The sequence below is a fragment of the Monodelphis domestica genome, chromosome 1 (assembly GCF_027887165.1).
Source record: "Monodelphis domestica isolate mMonDom1 chromosome 1, mMonDom1.pri, whole genome shotgun sequence".
Lineage (NCBI taxonomy): Eukaryota > Metazoa > Chordata > Mammalia > Didelphimorphia > Didelphidae > Monodelphis > Monodelphis domestica.
In genome coordinates, this window is record NC_077227.1 from 721,117,100 (window position 1) to 721,137,872 (window position 20,773).

Genomic DNA, 20,773 nt, shown 5'->3' on the forward strand with positions numbered 1-20,773 from the left:
GGAAGACTGAAGCAATAGACATAAACAGAACTGAGTACAAGAGCGTCACAGAGCACTGACTATCATCAGGCCTCCTTGCATTTCAGCACAGGATCCCCAAAGCCAACAAAGCCCATGTCAGCAGCCATCTTCTGGCAGTCAGGGTTGGCCTCCTCCTCAGCACACTTGCTTTTCTGGTTCCAACGTCAGAGCACACACTGAAGGACCTGCTTCTTCATCCCAGCTATTTCTCTCGGGTTCTTCTTTTCCCTCTACAGGTCCTCTGGAGCTATTCTGCTGACTCAGTCTCCAGCCCGCCTGTCTGTCACCTCTGGAGAAACAGCCACCAAGAGCTGCAGAGCCCATCAGGACATCAGGAAGTGTTGAGCCTGGTAACAGCAGCCACCGGAGCAACCTCCCAAGCCCCAGATCGAGGACGCTTCCAGGCTGCGGTCTGGGGTTCCCCGCTCCGGTGGCCCTGGGTCTGGGACAGACGACACTGTCACCATCAGCAAGATGGAGCCAGAAGTCGTTGGACATGATGACTGTCAGCAAGAGGATCGGTTCCCTCCCGCAGTGCTGCTGCAGCCTTGAATGAAAGCCTCCTCCGAGGTTGGAGCCCTTCAGCTCAGAGAAGCGTGGTCAGAGCAGCCCCCGAACCCGGGGGAGCGCTGGGGGTCCTCCAGCCTTCCTCTGCAGGTCAGGCATCCCAGCCTGCCCCGTGGTAGGGAGGCGGGGAGAGCCAAAAGAGGACGCGGATCCCTCCGCTCTCGCCCCTGGCTGACAGGCTCACAGCCCACCTTCCCTGTCCTCCACTCAAGCTGGTCCCCTCCTCACTCCTGGCTCTCGCCGTCCTCAGCCCTTTCCTGTGAAGGACTTCTAGGGAGGAACCGACCTGACAACTCCCTGGGCTCTTCCACAGGCTTGCACTGACAAGCAGGGCGGGGCCATGGGGCCACAGGGGAGGGGCGGAGCCGGGGCGGGCCCATCGTGGGTGTGGAAGAATGAAGGCGAGGCTTGGTGGAGGGGGGCGGGGAGGAGGCGAGGCTCATCTGGAGTCTCTAAAGGGAGGAGCGGAAGGAGGGGAAATGGGTAGTGTCAACCTCACTGGGCAGGATGAGGCCTCTGGGAAGCAGGAAGTGACAATCTCCCGGTGTCTCACCTCCTCCTGCAGTTCCAAAGATGTTCTGCCCCCCCACCCCACCCCGCGCGCCTCAAGCCTCGGTATTTAGGAAGTAGTGGCGGGAAAGGGGGTCCAGCGGGAAAGGGGGTCCCAAGTTTGGACAGGTCAGATGTGGAGGGGCCTGGCTTCTGCACTGGGACGGGAGGGCGGGAGGCAGAGAGCACCACTCTCCTCCCCACAAGTTAGAGCCGGGAGCCGCTTGAGGCGTGGACCCTGGCTGGCGCTGAAGTCGAATTCTCCCTTTAAGAGTCCCTTCGGGGCAGACCACCTCCTGCCTGGGCCTCCTTGAGCTCAATTCCTGGATCTGTCCCCAAAGCCGGGAGCCCTTCCTTTCCCAGCCACATCCTGGGACTCTGGAGCTGGACTGGGCTGGCTGGGTTCAGAAAGGAAGTGGAGCTGGAGCGGAGCTAGACAGGCAGCACAGGGTTGAGAATTTCCTGCAGGCTTATCATGTATCTCTGTGGCTGCTCTGGTCTCCAACAAGGATCGGCTATGGCCTCCTCCTTCCTCTCTGAGTTTTTCTTTCCTGCTAAAACGTCCTGCCTGCAGCGGGTGTACAGTGGGCCTGTACCCGGTGCAGTTTTACCGGGCCTCATAAGGACCCAGCAGTCCTGCCTTCCAGCCTCTGGGCGCCAGACCCCCAAGCTCCTCCCCTCCCCCTTTCCCTGCCCCCTTGGGCAGCCTCTGCTTCAGTCACCCCAAGCACACTCTGTTCTGGTGTCGAGGTTAAAATTAGAAGCTGGACAAAGATAGGAGAGCAGTGTAACAAAGTTTTGTTTTAATTGAGAAAAAATAGGAAAGAGATTCAAGGATCTATTTTAGTGCTACCTAAAACCTACCCCAAACTTCTTATACCAACCTATAAACCACCTAAAAGCTACCCTTTCAGAGTCACTAATAGCTCTTCAGCCTCACTATAACTAGGCCCAAACTACACTCTTGATCTCTCTATTCTAACTCACTCAACAAACAAAGGACAGCTGCCCCATCTCACACTCTCCTTCCATGGGATTCTCCAGCAGCCAAACTGTCCCCAGCCAGAGCCAGCAGCAGCACCTGCTCTCAGGAAAGGTTAGAGGGAGAGGCACCCCTCACTCCTGACACTTCCTGCTTGCCTTTATCTCTCTCTGTCCACCTGCCCTTCTTACATCACTTCCTCTCTGAGAGCAGTTTCTATTTCCTTTTCCTGTGGGCTGATCTCCAGGGTAACAGAACCTCTTCTTTTGGGCCTGGCCCTCTGCCCACTGAGCCAGCTCTTTCCCCAGTCAAATTAGAGCAAGGGATTAAGTATTCCCTTTTAGCCTGGCTAAACAGACAATATTGACTAGAGAAAGGGCAGAGAGTGAAGGGTTCAGGAGGGCTTCCTGGAGGAGGTGAGATTGTCCTTTGGACTGTATGGAAGCCAGGGAGGTCAGTGGTCCTAGCTGGGGAGGGAGGACCTGTCAGTTGACCTGGGGGAAAGTCAGAGAAGGTGCTCCTGGCCAGGAGCTGCAGGTGCTTTTCATGGACCCCCAGGAGACTGGTGTAGCCCAGGGCAGAGCATATGGCAGGGAGGAGGGGGATGGGGCTGTTAGGGCTGGGAGTGCCAAGGAGCATCATGGGGGATTTAGTGAGGGGAGCTTGGCCAGAGGAAAGTCACCTCAGGAGCTGAATGGAGGGTGGTAGGAAGGGGAAGAGAGACCAGGAGGCCAGCAGAGCACCAGGAAGGCCCAGCAGTCAGGATGGGGTTGAGGGGAGGAGGAGTGCCTTCCCCAGAGGGAGGATTACCCTCTGGTCAAAGGAGGCCCACTTGGGCTGCTGGGCACAGTGCCAAGCCTACAGTGGGGAGGGCCTGCCTTTCATTCTGGCCTCAGACACTTCCTGTGCTCTTGGCGGCTACTCCTTTTATCTTTGAACCCTGAGCTTGGCCTGGTCCCCTGGAAGGGCTTCCTGGCTGGAGGATCTCCCCCTGGAGCACTAGGACCTCCATGACCCTCCCCCAACCCAAGGGGGCCTCCAGCTGCCACTTGAAAATTTCTGGGATGGGAGAGCTCCCAGGGGGTCCTCCTGCAGCCCCTGCCCTTCCCCCTGAGAGCAGGGCTTTGGCTTTGGGCTAGTTTCTTGTCAGATTCTGCCCACCTTGGCCTCTTGGCCACATCCAAGCCCTGTTCCTGTTTTCCCCCCTCCCCCCTCGTTGCCCTCCCCCTCCTTCCCCACCCTGACCCCCCTTTACCTGCCCAATTCTCCTGAGATGGTTCAACTCCCCCCCCCCCAAGGTCCAGATGGTCCCTTGTGGGCCTCACATACCCTTAGCTGCCCGCCCCCAACCCCCCCATGGAATCTTTTCTCCTCTTGGAGCTTTCTGTTGCTCCTACCTCCCTCAGGCTATACCTAGATGATATTGGGGCCCAGTAGGAGAGGTTCCCTAGGAATGTGGGGGAGGGAAGAAGGTGCTGGATGCAGGGGAAGGGGGGGGGGGCTCTCTCCTGCCTAGCCTGGTGGGGATGGCCCAGGGGAAGTCCCAACCCTGGGTTGGAGTCTACAGGTTGAAGAGGGCTTTAGGGGGAGAGAGGGGCCATTCCAGGGGCCCAGGGATTCCTGACCCAGGTGTCCTGACCCCCAGCTCCTGCTCAGAGAGTCCTCTGTGCTGCCCTCAGACCAGGCCCTCTGGTAGGATCCCTGAGCTCTGCCTTCCCCCTCAGCTTAGGGTGCAGAGGTCCAGGGCTGGCCCCAGGATGGAGGGGGCTGAGCCAGATCCCAAACTGGGAGGGAGATCTGGCAACTTTCTTTTTTTTTTTCCTAATTTCTTCTTTTAAACCCCCACCTTCCATCTTGGAATCAATACTGTGTATTGGTTCCAAGGCAGAAGAGTGGTAAGGGCTAGGCAATGGAGGTTAAGTGACTTGTTCAGGGTCACACAGATGGGAAGTGTCTGAAGCCAGATTTGAATGAACCTAGGACCTCCCATCTCTAGGCCTGGCTCTAAATCCACTGCGCTACCCAGCTGCTCCCCTCAGGGAGCTTTCTGCTCAGTTCCCAGCAGGAGCAACTGGCCCAGAGAGGGAGCCCAAAGGCAGTGAGGAAGATGGGCTTTTCTACACTGGGAAAGAGGGCAGGGAGGGCCCCGGGAGGGGCTCCAGGCCAGCTCCTGCTGCTCAGAAGGCCAGAGAAGTCAGACATTCCCTGGGCCAAGGGAGGCCTGCTGGGAAGAGCTTTGGCTGGAGCTCCATTGAGGGGCCAGAAAGTGGGGGGAAGGTGGGGAGCAGCAGCCTGAGTGGGGAGACGAGGCTGGGAAAAGATGGAGGAGGCTCCCCAGAGGGACTGATTGGGGCTCCTTTGCTGCCTCTACAGGGAGCCTGGAGTGCCAGGGATGGCCTTGGAGAGGGACAGACTGCCAGGCCAGGTAAGTGCATTCCAGGCCCAGATGGGAGCCCCTCAGCCAGGAGGCCCTTCCCTGGCTCTGAGCCAAGATGGGCTGGGAAGCTGCTCCCTCCTTCCTGCTGGGCCCTTTCTGTCCCCCCATCCCAGGCAGGAGGAGCAGCCCTTCCTGGCTCTCTCCTGGCCTTTAGCAGGGATTCCTTGGCCCGGGGGCCGCTCAGACCCCCAGAGCTCCCCCAGGCGCTGCCTCCCAGGCCGGATTTCTCCCCATCACAGGTGAGGGCCCAGATTGACCCTTGACTCCTTGTCCTTCCCTGTCTGGGGATCCTGTCTTGGCTCTCTCTGCTTGCCTGCCTCCCTCCCAGCCTCTTCTCTGCTGCTTTTCCCCTGTTCCCTCTGGAGTCTGGTCTGGAGCAGAGCCCGAGGGTGTCCCCTGCTCTGTGGGGTCCTCAGGGAAGACCGTGTCCCCCGGGCTGCTCCCTGGCTTCTGCCTCAAGTCCTCGAGTCTTCCCGGGTCCCTCCAGCTCCTTCCTCTCCCCCATTCTTAGCCCAGCTGAGCCAGTGTGGAGGAACACCCTGGTGTGTGCCGGGCACTGCTCAGCCCAAAGGAAGGGAGAAGCCATCGGCCGCCCTCCAGGCCCCCCCAGTCTGACCAAGGAGAACCCTCAGCAGCCGTGTCCAAACCAGCTGGGGGGAGGGGGGGAGAGAAGGAGGGAGACTCAGGGTTCTGGACATAACTGGTTCTCCAGGGGAGGATTCAGCCCAGTCAGATAACCTCTTCCTCATGGCATGAGGGGAAAATTACATTTTTCTCCTGGATTATATTTTTGGATTTGATACTCTAAGAATTCTCTTCAATCTCAAGCTGCTTCTGTGAGGTTTCACTAGAGAAACTGATCAGGAGTAAAGAGTGGAGCTCCCCGTCTCTGAGGAGAGGTGCAGAGGCTCACATGGCTGCTCTCTCCAGCAAATCTCTGTTCTCAGTATTCCCATAGAGCATGGTCTCAGCATTTCCTGTAGAGTGTGTGAAGAAGCTGGGACAAGCCAACTTTGTGCCATCTCCTGAGATGATTCTCTTTTGGGCAGGAAGGAAGTGAATTGTGGAAATACCCGCCATCTTGTGACTCAGAGTCCAACACAAGAAGCATCCATCCTCCTGGAGTAGATGGGTCACCACACGATTCTTCCCATGATCCTCTCTGTCTTTCTCTTCACCTTTAGCCTTCCCAAGTTTCCTCCTTCCTCCTTTTCTCCTTGTCTGTAGTTTTAAAGAAGCTTCTTTCTGTTAATCTCTGATGGTCTGCTGCTGCTACCATTGTCTTCAGTTATTCACTCTTCCTGTATTTCTGTTGCTGGGGGTATTCAAGGGCAAATGATCTCTTCCATTTGGTGTTTCTTCCTAAAAACACTGCAGACTCCTCTTCCTTAGTGAATATCTACTGTTCTGTCCAACATTGTAAAGCTCACATTTGCAGGTTCTGGGAGTGAAATTTAACCAAAGGACAAACTGAGGCAGCTCTCAAAGGAAGACAAGCAGGGGAATGCTGCCTGTCAATAAAAGGGTTCTGGGGCTTCCCTCTGTTAATGTTCCAAACCCTAAGCAGAAGAATAGATCTCTTTGATAGATCTGGGGGAGCACAGAACAAAGAACAGACAGGGTAAGTGATGTCTATCATAGGGTGGAGGGTCACCATTGGTTATAGAGCTGGGATAATCAGGGATGCTGTGGCTGATTGGAATCATCAATAATGAGGGGTCAGCAGTGCCCCAACCCTCCTCCTCTCCTCAGACTATGAAGAGATTCTTGTGTGAGTTCAGGGCAAGGTCAGAGCCCCGACTTTGGGCAGCAAACCAGACATCTGTGAGATGGGTCGGGGGGTTTAGAAAGACTAGATGTGACTCCCAGGGGCTCCCCTGAATCTTCCAAAGTCAGCTACTGCCTTGAAATGAGGCCAGAACAGTGATGAAGTGCCCAAGAGCTGGATTCTGTACTTCACCTAATAAAATCTGGTTGAATGTGGAGCTGAGTCAGGAGACAGAACCAGGACTCAGGGAATTACTGGTAAATAGGATCAAGAAGCCTTCTCTGAGGATAGGACACCCTGGGCTGCATCCTGAGTCTCTGAGCTCTCTCCAGAGCTCTCTATACACATTCTCTCCTTTCTCATGCCTTCCACGGTGTTATAAGTAAAAATGGATCTCAGGGCTTATTACCAGATTGATGAGCATTGATTAGTGAAGAGAGTCTAAGAGAGGCAGACAGAGAGAGAGAGGTCTCGGCCTTTCTAGATCTCATTTTTGCTTCATTTTGCTCAGGCTGGGCTTGGCAGAGATCAAGAGATCAGGAAAGCTCAGAGACAAACCCCCATCTCAAAGAGACAGTTCTGGGGTGGGCGAGTACTAAAGCCCCTTCTTCCCTCGCCTGCCTTTTACATTCTCCAGCTCCCCCCTCCCTGCCTCTGGCTCTGGCATGTTGATGATTCTCACACTGATGCTGGCTGCACTGGGACACAGCAACAGGGCCACAGACATGTGACTGACAGCTATATCCAACTGCTGGGTCCCTTGGGATTCAAGCTGCAATGGGAATCCCTTAGATATTTCCCTTCACACAGTAGATACTCCTCGGCTTCCTTCTGCAGCATCATAGAGCTGCTTTTCTCAAACTTCCATTGTACTCTTAAAGACTCAGCTTTAAGTCCTGGCTCTGACACTGACAAAGGGTGGGACCTTTGGGCCCCTCCCATCTTTGTTGGTCAGTTTCCTCCTGTAACTGACCAGAGGTGGGCTCTTCATAGTGATGTGGCTTTCAGCCCTCTGTTCTTTGACTTGGGCTGCTCTAGGAGGAGGTGACATTCAAGGATGTGGCTGTGGAGTTCACCTGGGAGGAGTGGCGCCTCTTGTCCCCTCCCCAGAAAGAGCTGTACAAGGAGGTGATGCTGGAGAATACCAGGAACCTCCTCTCTGTGGGTAAGGAGCCCTCTCCTAGTCAGTTATCTAAGGGAATATCATCCTCAGGAGCAGTCAGGATTGGGAGCAGTTTTGTCATGAAGAAGGGATGAGGGCCGGTATGCTGAATCCCAGAGCCAGGTGCCTCCTGCTGCCTGATTGTCCTTTAAAAAGGACTTGGCTTTGTGTAATGGGACCTTGCGTGTTCCCTTTGGTGCTCCTGAAGTCTGAGATCAAATATGTGTTAAAGAATCTCAGACATGAAAGTAATCTCAGAGTTGATCCATCTTGACTCTCCCTGGCCTGGAATCAGGTCTCCCAAACCCATCTGGAAAAACTTTCAGGAGGGTTTTCCTCCTACCTTCTTCCCCTCCAGAGTGGATATTTTTTGGGGAATCTTTCTCTCTTTAGACAACATAAACTCATAGCTCAGAATTCCTAGGTTTTCCCAGGAGATCGTTTTTCTTTAGTCTTCCCCCTTATTGCCCTAAACCTCTAGCAGAGCCAATGAGGAAGGGAGGGAAGTGATGGAACATTTATAATGACCTGCTCTTGGCCTGGAGCTCTGCTGAGGTTTTTTTTTCTATAATATTATGGCACTCCTTCCTCACCTTCATCTTCCTAATTTTGTGCCACAATTACCCCCATTTTACAGATGAGGAAATACATTCCATTAAGTGGCTTGTTCTGAGGCTCCCACATAGGAGGTATTTGTGGCAAAATGTAAACTGAGGCCTTCCTACCTCTAATCCTGGGACCCTGCCTCCTCCCTTTCTTGTTCCCTCTCATTTCCAGATAATGGAAAACTATGGAGTGATTCCAATCTTCTCTGAAGAAAATGCCCTATAACCAAATCTGGTTCCAGATTGTCTCTCCAACCTTTTCCCCTCTCCCCTCCCCCCACTAAATGCTGTGGAGACTCCTCCAGGAGTCCTAGTAAGCCTCCTGCAGGCCCTGCTTGCCCTCCTCTGGGATTGTCAGAATGAGTGGACTGGCAGAGAGGCAGCATTGGACCCAAAAAGGATTGTTGAGTTCCCCAGGATAGGAGGGTCACAGACTGATCCCATTATTAGGAGGCAGAGATTCCCCAAGAAAACAGTTTATGAGGATCAGAAAGGTATTAGGGAGGCAGGTGCAGGTACAGTGACAGGACAAAAGCTGATGCCTCAAAGTCCCTGGGTCTGGGGCTTCAGACTGACCCTGAACACTGACCCTTGGACCCAGGGTGGGAGTTGAGGAGTTTCTGACAGAATGGACCAGAACAGAATGGGGGAAAGGGGTTCATTCCAGGTCCCCCAGCAGGGTAACAAGCCAATCCTACCCTGGGTTCCTACATTACAGACACTGAGTGGTGAGGGCAGTCTCCTGTGTGAACTCCATGGAGAGAGTCTCTGAGTGGTATCATTGGAATGCCCAGACTTTCCCTAAATAGAACTCAGTCATGAGCTTCTCTCCATACTATTCCCTGACTGATTCTCCCTTGCCTAGGGCTTCCTGTTCCCCCAGAAGATGTGATTTCTTATTTGGAACAGAGGGAAGCCTCGTGGATACTGGAGCAAGAAGGTCTGAGTAGGTGTTGCCCAGGTAAGGGAGGGGAGAAGAGGTTTAGGAGGCCTAGGGTGACCAGAGGCTTCTGTGTGCTCTGGTGAATCGAGGGCTAGATTTGGGGGCAGGAGGACCTGACTTGGAATTCTTTTTCAGAGGTTTTAGTAGGGATTCCCATGGCAAGTCACTGAACCCCTGAGCTGCAATTTCACATCTGTAAGATGAGACTGGTGTACTCTCATTTCCTATCTGCTTCCTTCATGGGATCAGTCTGTGACCCTCTAAGAAGTGTTTGGGACTTACAGGCCTAGAAGTTTCCTACAGGTCCCCGAAGGGCTAAGCTTATCCCCTCTGAGATCTTTAATATCCAGAAAAATGTATGAGTGCTTGCTCTGTGCCTGGTCCTGGGCTAAGTTACAGGTGTTAGGGGTAAATTTAGGGTTGAGACTGAATATAAATTTAGTTGGTCACCAGGGATTTAATTTCTAAATCCCAATAAAAATACTCAAGTCAGTTTGGGAATTTTATAGTGGTTTAATTAATATAGAGGGAAGGAATTAAGAAGAATAGAGAGGGAAAAGGGTATAAGATTTCTCTGGCCTAGTCTGAGCCAAGGGGAGTTCAGAGACCTTCTAGCCACGAGGCCTCCTGGGAGATGAGGGGCCACCTAGGAGGATGGCATTTTAGGAAAGGTAAAGGAAAAAAGGAATCAACCTAAACTCTGAGAGAGCTCAGGAAAGACACCTCATCTGACCCCTGATATTGAGCTTCTGCCAGTCACTGTACTAAGGACACTCACCACCACACCCTGAAAAGAGCTGTAGGCATGCCAAGCATGCTGCCACCAGCCACTTCTCCGCCTCGAAAAGAGCCAGAGCCACCTTTCTGCAAAAAGAGGTCGGAGAGAGGAAGTGACGTGAAATATATAGACCTTTTTTACATCACTTCCGGCATCTCACATGTACGCTTAAGCTTAACTTAGGACAGCCTAAGGGTCTGTCAGTTGTTTCTGATTTGTCACTTTGCTAGCACATGTCTGTCATAGGCCATCCTCCTCAATACTTACTCCTTAAGTAGGGGTGTAGACATTCCTGTTTGTTAGACTAAGCAGGTTGGAGTAAATCTAAAATTCACACAGGGAACATAAAAGGCTGCAAGTGGACATCCCCTGCCCTCATTAAGCTCACCCTCTTCTAGAGCAGATAGCAGCATGCTGAAAGTTCTATAGAAGCCCTCTAGATTCCAGCTCTACAACAGCCAATCACTAGAAAGAAGGCTCTGAAGGGAAGGAGCACTAGAGAGGTCTAGGAGAGCCAGACTGTGGATTCTGGGGAAAAAGAAGAGAAAACAAGGGAAAAATACTGGCACAACTCATTGCAAAAACTCATTGCTAGCAGCATAGCCCTGAACCTGAAAGTCCATTTATTTCATCAGGTTGAAGAGATCAAGTGAGAGTGTTTGGAGAACTGGGGAGAAATGGTTTATTGGTTCCTAGGGAAAGGAAGTCATTAGGTCATTAGTGTGGGAAAAACTAAATATGAAAGAACAATGGGGCACTGGAGTGAGCTTGGATAAGGAATGGGATGGGATTCTTTGCTCATGGAAAGAGATTTTCTTTAGGAGAAGAGTGACCATTTCCTCTCATCTTGAGGTCAAAAAGGAAAAGGAGGCAGCCGATCTGGATGTGATGTGGAGGATAAGAGAGCTCTGCAGAGAGATCTAGCTTTTGTTTAGTAAAATAGAGGCCAAGTTCTCAGCTCAGAAGGTGAGGCAGGGGGTGGGAGGAAGTCATAAGGGAGATCTGGAGACCAGGGGTATCTTTGGACGGCTGCTGTGATGGGTGTCAAAGGGAATCCATGAGGGAGATGTCACATGATTACCTTGTGTAAAATGAGAAATGAAACCCTTATAGATGTTATTTTAAGCTAGGCTGGATGGATTTTGAATCCTTCTTAACCAGAGAATCTCAAAGGGGGTTGTCCTTGTGATGAAACTTCAGAACAGGGAAATAGCATCCAGTATTCAGTAAGAAACAACTATGGGGTAAAGAATTGATGTTTTGCCAGGGCTTAGCGAAATGCCTGGTACCCCTAGATGTCCTTTCTGTTTACAGATCTTGTCGGGGTATCAGTAATGGTTGCCAACCTCAAGTTTGACTTAGACTTACTGACTCCCTATTTGAATCCTATAGCCCTCTATGTCTTTGATATATTCCAAAGACTTATCTGACTATATTCAATATAAATTAACAGTGGTTTATGATTGTGACAAGTAAGGGCAAGGTTTAGGAAAACAGGATTCAAGAGATCCTTAAGCTAATCTATTCAGACTGATCTTGAGTGCTCGGCTGTGGTCACTGGCCAAGACCAGTCTAAAAGCAATTCTTCCTTTTCCCCTGAAATATATTTTACTTAAACTATATTCCTAAGTATAAGTTTAGTCTTGAGTCTTGAGAGGTAACAGAGATAGATGTTTCTTCTGGTCAGACACACAGGCTGCCCTTCTAGGATAAATCCTACTTGGGTCAATCTCAAATGTCCTGCCTGACCATCAAAGTTTCACAAGATGAGCTTTAAGATGATTGATTAACACCAGAGGCACAGCAGTCTGTTTGGGACACTTCAGGACATTCAATGAGATGAGATTTCCCATATCAGTGGTCAGGATCCTCCTTCACTCTTTCAGGGCTCAAGAATCCACTCCCCTTCTCCTCTGAAACTTCCCCAGTTTCATTTCCTACACTTGCCATGGTGAGGACCCAGCTGAGATCAGGGAGCCTCAATGTAGAGTAGAGCCATGTAGCTGGTTTCTTTATTTTTCCTTCTCTCTATTGACCTGCAGCCCATGAGGAGGAATGAAGACTGCTGCCTTACTTGGAAGAGATGCAAGGCTAAGCTTTCCCTAAGTCATTAGCCCACGCCCTTTCCTGGTCTCTGGGGCTCAGTCTTTGTCCTGTTCATGGACAATCAGGTGACCACAGCACTTCACTTAGGTAGATGAGAGCCTAGAGAGAAGCCTCTGGGATCTTAAGGATTGGGTTTGCTCTAGTTTCAATGGAGTTACTGTTGACTGCTTGAGAAATAAGGGCAAGAGAGAGACAGAAATACAGCTGAGGCCAGAGCATGCATTTGCCTCCCAGTAGAGAGAAAGAATGCAAGGAATTTGGTAGAGTTTGGATTTGACATAATCTCTGGGCCCAGTCAGTAAACATGTATTAAATAATAAGTATGTCCTATCAATTGTGCTAAACCCTGAGCATACAAAGGAAGGACAACACCAGTCTGGGCTGCCCTGGAACTCACAATCTAGAATGCAGACATGGAGGTAGTTTAGAAAAAAGCAACAGATCCTGAATCTCACTATGAGATGATCCAGTGAGAAAGGAATATTGGGGAATGGGAATGCACTTAATTCAACTGGGAAATCAGGAACTAGAAGAGTGAAGAGAATGACAGTTTAAGGAGAAAAGCAATCAAAGGAGGAAATATTCTAAATTCTAATGATTAACATCATCATTTGCATATGGCCCCTAGTATGTATCATACATTTTATGAATATTATGTCATTAAATATTCATAGGAACCCTAGGAGTCACTTGATATTATTATGTCCACATTATAGTGGAGGAGCCTGAGACCAACAGAAATCCTATGACTTACCCAGGCTTAAAAGTCCTAGCAAGTTTCTAAGGTACAATGAGAATACACTTTCGCCTGTATTGGGATTTTAAAGAAGAATATCATTAAAATGCCAGCATCTATATAAGGTGGGAAATAGGAAGAGAATTGTTTGAGCTTTTTGCCCATTTCTTTACAAAAGGATCATGGACTCTGTGAATTTTAAAACTATTCCACCCTAATCAGACTGTACTTTAGAAGATCTGATTTAGCCATTTCCTGATCAGTAATAATGGAGATACTTGGAATAACAGAATCAGGTCTTGGAAACTCCACCCTTCTTAGTTTAACAAGATTAGGAAGGTCAGCATCAAACTCAAGATTTAATTATCGGAGGAAATGGCCTTCAACAGACATGTGCTGAAAAATAGACAGACCCCTGGGCTGTCCTAAGTCAAGCTAAGTGATCATTGGTATAGATGAGACACAGAAAGGTGACGTAAAACTGTCTATATAAGGCATGTCACTTCCTGTCTCTTCCTCTTTCCCTGGAGAGGTGACTCTGGCTGGCAGTGTGTTAGGTGTTCCAACATCTTGGAGTGGTGGCAGTTATTTGTCTGGGTTTTGGCGGTGAGTTTTGCCCTTGAGCTGATTCAGGTTCAGGTATCTTAGCTGAGCCCCTTTGGAGGTCAGGCTGATTCTTTCCTCCTTCACACTCAAAACCTTACTTTCTAGATATCCTAATCTTCCCGCCTAGTACTAGCCCCTTCTTTCTTCCTTCTTCTTAATCTCCTCCACTATATCAATTAAATCGCCATAAAATTTCCAGCTGAGTTTGGGTGTTTTATTAGGATTTTATAAATAAAAAATCATTGGCAACCAAATATAATTATTACATTCAGTCTCAATCATAATTTTAACCTTTACAACTCAACTTACTGTATGAGATATTTTTAAATGTGGGAAATGCCATGTTTTTGTTTAAACTATATTTAGTAGAAGGCTTTTATTTTAGTAAAAATAGGAATTAAAAGGAAAGAAAGTAATGGCTACTCTAAAGGAGTAGTGAACAGAACCAAATCTTTTATGCCTTGGATAAATGCAAAAAAGAATGCTTAATTTCTTCATCTGATCTCAGATATTAGAATAAAAAATAAGGTCAAAAGCAATCATGAAGAGAATTACATGATGATTACAGATAAGCTCTATGATAAAATAATAGGAGTATTTCATCTTCATGCACCCAGTTGTATAATACCTGTGAAGAGAGGATTTAATTATAGACAATGGAAAGAAAAGGAAAAAGACTGAAAATTAATTATCTAGTACTGTGGACAGAATATATCTAGCTAAGATTTGATCTCAGCTGCCAGGATTTCAGATCAAGTCACTCTTCCAGCTTTTCTGAAGTCATGGTCTGAGTTAGAAATATAATAAAACTAGTCTTTCTCAAATCCCAGATTTGTTATGAAGAGCCAGTGAGATCTCATGGGAGGCTCTTTGTTATTTAAATTGTTGTTTAGTTTTGATGTAATAGCATATTCAAAGTCTTGATTGTGCCCGTTTAAGTTGGAAGACTTTTTTCTTACTTGAGGCAATAGGATATAAAGCAGTTGATGTTCTGATAATGGAGGAAAGGAGTTATATATGTGTATATGTCACTATATATGCATGTTTTGCTGTTTGTTTCTTTTAGAAAGAGAGAACAGACCTGAAATCAAGGTGAATCCAATAGAGGTGAGTCTTCCTGTGGAAGAAATGGACCTACAAACATTCATGAGTAATGGTCCTGATAATGTCACTTTCAGAGAATTCTGTGTTGCACCTCAAAATTCATCTCATGAACATAAAAGAATTCACACTGAAGAAAAATCTAGTGAAAGTAATCAGTGGAGAAGGACTTTTATGCACAGGGCTAGTCTTGCTGGACATCAGAGAATCCACACTAGGGAGAAACCTTATGAATGCAAGCAATGTGGAAAGACATTCAGTTACAGCTCCTCTCTTGCAACACATCATAGAATCCATACTGGGGATAAACCTTATGAATGCAATCAATGTGGAAAGACTTTCATTCAGAGATCTCATCTTGCTGTACATCAGAGAATCCACACTGGGGAGAAACCATATGAATGCAAGCAATGTGAAAAGGCATTCAGTCAAAGATCCCTTCTTGCTGTACATCAGAGAGTCCATACTGGGGAGAAACCTTATGAATGCAAGCAATGTGAAAAGACATTCACATGTAATTCCAAACTTGCTGTACATCAGAGAGTCCACACTGGGGAGAAACCTTATAAATGCAAGCAATGTGGAAAGACATTCACATATGATTCCTCTCTTGTTGTACATCAGAGAATCCACACTGGGGCAAAACCTTATGAATGCAAGCAATGTGGAAAGACTTTCAGACAGAGCTTTGAACTTTCTGTACATCAGAGAGTCCATACTGGGGAGAAACCTTATGAATGCAAAAAATGTGGAAAGACATTTATATGTAACTCCAAACTTGCCATACATCAGAGAGTCCATACTGGGGAGAAACCTTATGAATGCAAGCAATGTGGGAAGACTTTCAGACTGAGCTCTGAACTTGCTATACATTGGAGGGTCCACACTGGGGAGAAACCTTATGAATGCAAGCAATGTGGAAAGAATTTTAGTCAGAGCTCCTCTCTTGCTGTACATCAGAGAATCCACACTAGGGAGAAACCTTATGAATGCAAGCAATGTGGGAAGACATTCAGTCATAGTTCCTCACTAGTTGTACATCAGAGAGTCCACACTGGAGAGAAACCTTATGAATGCAATCAATGTGGAAAGACATTCAGTCAAAGATCCCATCTTGGTATACATCAAAGAGTCCACACTGGAGAGAAACCTTATGAATGCAAGCAGTGTGGGAAGACATTCAGTCAGAGTTTTCATCTTGCTTGTCACCAGAGAATTCACACTGGGGAGAAACCTTAAGAATACAAGTGTTATGTAGAAATGAGCATGAGTGGATCCTGCAAAGGAAGAAATTAAGCAGGAGTTTGAGTTTGTCTAACCTCATAGGGTAGACCTGGTGAATTAGCTGTTCTCTCCTGTTACTTTCCTTGTGATCCATCTTGCCAACTATTTGTTCCTGTGTATCTTGTTGATGTTGACTGAGTGATATTACTACAGAGGTTCTTGAGACACCTAAAGCCATCTGTCAGTGAGACCTTTCCTTTGAGCCATGTTCCTTCTTAACTTCCAACCTTAATGTCTCTGTCACCATTTAAGGGGAAATTTGGGTCAGTGAAGTGTATTTTATCATAGGAATTGGGACTCTCAGTTAGAGAGGTAACTGAATGTAGATGCCAGCTCTCTGAAGCTACCAACTAGATTTGGTGTGAGATTTACCTATATTCTTTAGTTAGATCATCCAAATTAATTTCCTTCCCTTATTTTAAACTCTTTTTAATAGCATTTGGTATCCTGTAAGCTTTATCCTGTTTTCCTTCCCAAACCCTATGTCCTTCTGATACTGGTCCTAAACAATCATTCCTTGACCTCCTAAAATTCCATTACCATCAAGTATATTTCTAGAAATAACTATTTTTCTCATATGCAGTTATTTCACAAGCTACGTGAAAAGATGTTCACATGCAGCTCCAGTCTTGCTATTATGTGAAGGGAACTTAACCTACCCCTTTTCTGTGACAGCATACCAGGCATAAGACTGAACTTGACTCAGAGGTGAGGATTGCATAATTGAATTCATCAAGTGAGGACAGAATGGCAGGCAGAAAAAGGCATCAATAGAGATGAAATCATGAGACAAGGGTAGGGTTATTTCCTCTGCTCTGGTCTCCTTGACTTCCCCCCTGTGCAGCCCAGGCAAAATTGAAATCACGGTTGGTTTCTGAGATGAGATTTGTGAGTTAGTGGGTAGAGAAAAGTTTTGATAAACTGAGGCAAGAGGAGATATTCAAGCTCATCTCTTTCAGTTTTGTTGCTGACTGGACTTCCATTTGAGCATGGTTAGAGCACCCTAATGGTAGCCACAGAATATCAAGCTAATTGGGTCAATGAGGAAAGTATATCTCTCCTATTTTTTTTTCATCTTTTCCCCCTACTTGCTTAGAATAAATAAAATTAATTTAGGGCCAGTATCATAATTTTTTCTCTTATATTATTCATCACAGAAATCACAGACATTCACACTGACCTCTCAGCTAGTTCAAAATCTATTTACTCTATTTCATAAGCTCTCCTAATGTTAGGTCCAAAGGGGTATATGATTTAGACCAAAATTGTGATCCCCAAAACAAACTAAGGGAATATAGAATAGTTTACCTTTCAGATCAATTTATTGATAAGATTAAATAAGAAATAGATGACATTTTTAGGTGTAAAATAGGTAATTTGTATTATATTAAATTCAAAATGGTGTGTACAAACAAAACTAATACAACCAAAATTAAAAGTGGAAACAAGAAGTTATGATTTTCTTTACAACAATGTCCTATGAAATACTTTAGTTTTTAAAAATTCTAACCCTGTTCTCAAATGCCTTAATTCATCAATTAATAGCATCTAGATCTAAAGAAGAGTTAATTTTGTAAGGATATCATATCTTTGCTCAATAGAAATAATTTTAATATCATTTCCTATATAAGGTTTTCCCAAAAATTCCTATAAAGCAAAAATTAAAAGATAAAAAGTTATATTGTAGATTTCAAATGTGAAACAAAATAATTGATATCCCAATGATTTTTATTCATTTGAATGCATTATCAAGATAATTGTTTTACAAAAAAAATCACCATGCATCTATCATCTTGACACTGGACTGATTGCATTCAGAGGCCAGTGTAACATAACTGATATAATTGTACTTCTAAAATTTCTAAACCTATTATTTGCATAACAAATCTTAAGCCTATTTTGCATTAAGGTCTGTGCTACATATGTGGCAAAATTTTGTCACAGCAATACAGAACTCCAAGCTAAATAGTTTTGTTGGGAGGCAAGACTCCCAATAAAGCTGGACCCTGGTCAAATCAAGAGTAGAGACGCTGAGCCTTAGGAGATAGACTTTTTTTATGACAAGAAATCTGATGGACAGAAAATACAGTCACAATGAAAATAGAATGGATGCAAAATCATTCATATGGGCATCTTGATGACACAAATGAGATTAATCTGGTAAGTGTAAAAAAATGTCACTGTGGGTGGTAACTGCAGTACTCAGGGTTTTGGTGTTTTCACTGCTGATTATGGCAGAATAGTAGAAGTCAGCAGTTTTGCTTAAATAATATGTGAAAACAAGATTAGCCCTCCACCTCCTGCATGACTTGTCTTTTTCTATAAACAAGACCATCCTCCCTCTTTTTGTTTGACCATCTTGTTATACTCCCAAGAGACACGTGGTAGGATATATGGAATCTCCTGGGTTACATGCTTAAGGTCAGGATGTAAGCAAGATTTGATAGTACTCCAAACTAATTATCTTAGCTAATGTTTATAAATTTTATAAAGCAAACTATATTATTTGACTCTCAATTCAAAACTAATGATTGTGTTATAAAAAATCATAAAGGTAATGCTATTGTAATAATAAATGAGGGGAAATGAGTTTCACACTCACACATATAAGGTCAAATATATTTATCCATATAGGAAAACAGGTGAAGTGAAGTGCTACTACATTTTAATTTATTTTAAGGCAGTTCTATCAAATCTAGATTTATCCTTATAAATGGTACCCTACAGAATCTTTTCTCAAGAGACATTTGCTGTCAGCACTTCAAATGATAGGGACCTCTACTTTCAGATTAGTCTATTGCCCAAGGTTTATAGATATCTACTGTTCAGTAGGAGGGTCTGAGTCCTAGACATGAAGGAGGGAAAGAGGCAGGTGTTAAAGAGATGAGAAAAGTGGAGGCACAGAGATGAGCATGCAGAGTGACCCAGGTATAATTCAAGCTATGGGGAAGAATTGAAGGCTTCAGGAAGAACTGGATCTAGGACTTTCAGAAGGAAAGCTCTAATATCCATAAACTTGAAGTATCATATTTTCCAAAATGTATTAATAATAACTTGAAACAAAAGGAAAGTAAAAAACTAGAGCAAAGAGGATGCCAACCCAGCCTCAGTCCCAAGGGAAGAGAATGAGAGAGTTACACACAACTATATACAAATGCAAGCACACAACTTGGTGGAGAGGGGAAAGGAATTTTGGGAAATACTAAAGGAATTCTGGGGAATGTAGTCCTTTGGCACATTTTCTAATTACACAATCTTTTGTGAGAACAAAAAATTCTTATATTTGGGTCCTCCATTGCCTAGAGATTCCAGATTTCAGTGCATTTCAGGACATATATTTATAATATTTCAGCTAGTTTATCTGGTCAATCTACTTGCAACAAAGATTCTTTGTCTTTTGCTTGGAACTGTGCAGATGGAAAATTTGCAACACCCGAGCTACATTCCCAGCATCCTTTTAATTTACATCCTCATTTTACATAAGGATGCTTAGGACATAAATTTGGCTGAGACCCATGCTGCAGGGCTCTCTTCAGAGCTTGTGCTTTTGGTAAAATGCTGCAGGTGTGAGTCTCTGTCTCTTTGCTCTGCTTACTTGTCTAAAAGAACTTTTTTCCTTTCCCTCTCTTCTTATTATTAAAATCCTACAAATTTTTGGCAACCACAAAGGGATTTAAGAACTAAAGGAACCAGATTTCTTCTTCTGCCATGGTTTTTCTTCTCCCCTCTCCCCTTTTTTTTTCTCCATTATCCCTCTGGGGGGAGAATGGATTTTTTTCATCCTTCTATAGTATTTATTTCATTGATCCATTAGAATTCCTTAGAATCAACTTTTCTAGTTCTAGAATTACTGCTATCCACTATTTGGGCACCTTTCCCCAGAGCCAAGGCTCTGGCATGCCTAGGAGCAGGAATAGCACCCAGGCCCTTTAAAATATGAAGAAATAAATATCCAGGCAGCCCAGATGAGGTAAGATTATAAGATGGTCTCCACAGGTACTTGGCTGGCCTGACTCAAAATGAGAGAAATTATTTGGGGTGGGGGTGCAAAAGGGAAGAGTAGAGTTGGAGAAATGCACAGGTATCCAGAACTGTCTTCTAGATGACTATCACTGAAATTCCTCCCCTGTGTTATTCAAACCTTTCTTAGCCTCATTGCCTACACCTGCCCACTGTAATAGTTAAAGGAATTCTAGAGGATGAAAGAGGTATAGGGGATAAGGAAGGGTTTATAACAGGGAAAGAGGGAGTTGCAGGGATAGAGGGAATATAGCTGCTGGTGTGGTAAAAGGAGAGAGATACCTCCAGCGGATTGGCTGTCTTTGAAAAATGGGGTTCCAGAGAAATGGACCAACTATGATTATTATTTATTTGACTTTACATCCATTCTGGTTTTTTTAGAAAAACTGGGAAGCAGCTTCAAGAATGAGGGATTTAATAAAAATGAAATTTCATGTTACATATCTAAAGTGCAAACATCTCTCTCTCCTCCTGACTTACTGTGCTCTAGGCTCAGAGGTCTAGTCTCTCCTGGGAAGACAGAGAGGCCTCCCTTGTTTTAGCCACAATCAGCTGTAGGAATTAATTTTATATCTCTAATAACAAAATTATTATATTTTATGAGGTTTATTCAAGATCATTAGAAATCAAGGAATACAAAGGGTTCAAAATAAAAACCACATGCCCATAGCTGGTTAGCCATTTTTAGCCATCCCCACTCACCACCATAACTGCTGATTCTACATCCTGCAAGAAGAGAGTGTGGGAGGTGTTGCAGCCAGTTTAATACCAAAAGCATGATCTCACCAATGTGGAGGCACAGGAGAGATTATAGTAGAATTCTGGGAAATACCAAGGAATTCTGGGGAATGAAGTCTAGGGTTCAAAATCTCCATTTATACATTCTCCCCTGAGACCCATGGAAGACTAGTCTCTCCAGTGGTTCTTATAAACATAGTAGTAGTCTCTCGGTGACCGAGAATGACTATTGTCTTTGTGCATTATCATCTACAGTGTACCCTCATGTGGCTTTGGAGTCCAACGGCTGAGGTGCGCAGTTTGTGGCACATGGGGCATGGGACGCCAGTTGTTACAGGAGGTGCGTTTGTGGCCTGGTGTCGGCGTTCAC

At 45.9% G+C, this 20,773-nt stretch overlaps 2 protein-coding genes across 7 annotated transcripts in view; one reads left to right on the forward strand and one right to left on the reverse strand.

The window, feature by feature from the left end:
• Nucleotides 1-20,773, reverse strand: part of LOC100619200 (zinc finger protein 883-like) — a 108,516-nt gene that overhangs the window by 56,735 nt on the left and 31,008 nt on the right. The gene's annotated exons all lie outside the window — the stretch shown is intronic.
• On the forward strand, nucleotides 1,358-20,103 carry LOC100619167 (zinc finger protein 420-like). Of its 3 annotated transcripts, none has more exons than XM_056812617.1 (5): nucleotides 1,363-2,535; nucleotides 4,493-6,177; nucleotides 7,363-7,489; nucleotides 8,957-9,052; nucleotides 14,327-17,237. In XM_056812617.1, the coding sequence occupies exons 3-5, from the start codon at nucleotides 7,456-7,458 to the stop codon at nucleotides 15,598-15,600; spliced, it is 1,404 nt and encodes a 467-aa protein (XP_056668595.1). In that variant the 5' UTR covers nucleotides 1,363-2,535; nucleotides 4,493-6,177; nucleotides 7,363-7,455; the 3' UTR covers nucleotides 15,601-17,237. The 3 variants fall into 3 exon arrangements, with proteins under 3 accessions (XP_056668592.1, XP_056668595.1, XP_056668586.1); XM_056812608.1 differs by having other exon boundaries at nucleotides 2,388-2,535; nucleotides 4,493-4,544; nucleotides 14,327-20,103; XM_056812614.1 differs by lacking the exon at nucleotides 8,957-9,052 and having other exon boundaries at nucleotides 1,358-2,535; nucleotides 4,493-4,544; nucleotides 14,327-17,238.

Excerpts from the sequence above, each read along its gene's own strand:
- LOC100619167 (XM_056812608.1), top strand. The coding sequence starts at position 4,512 with ATGGCCTTGGAGAGGGACAGACTGCCAGGCCAG. Across the intron at positions 4,545-7,362 it reads GGGACAGACTGCCAGGCCAG|GAGGAGGTGACATTCAAGGA; the intron begins GTAAGTGCATTC and ends GGGCTGCTCTAG. Across the intron at positions 9,053-14,326 it reads TCTGAGTAGGTGTTGCCCAG|AAAGAGAGAACAGACCTGAA; the intron begins GTAAGGGAGGGG and ends TGTTTCTTTTAG.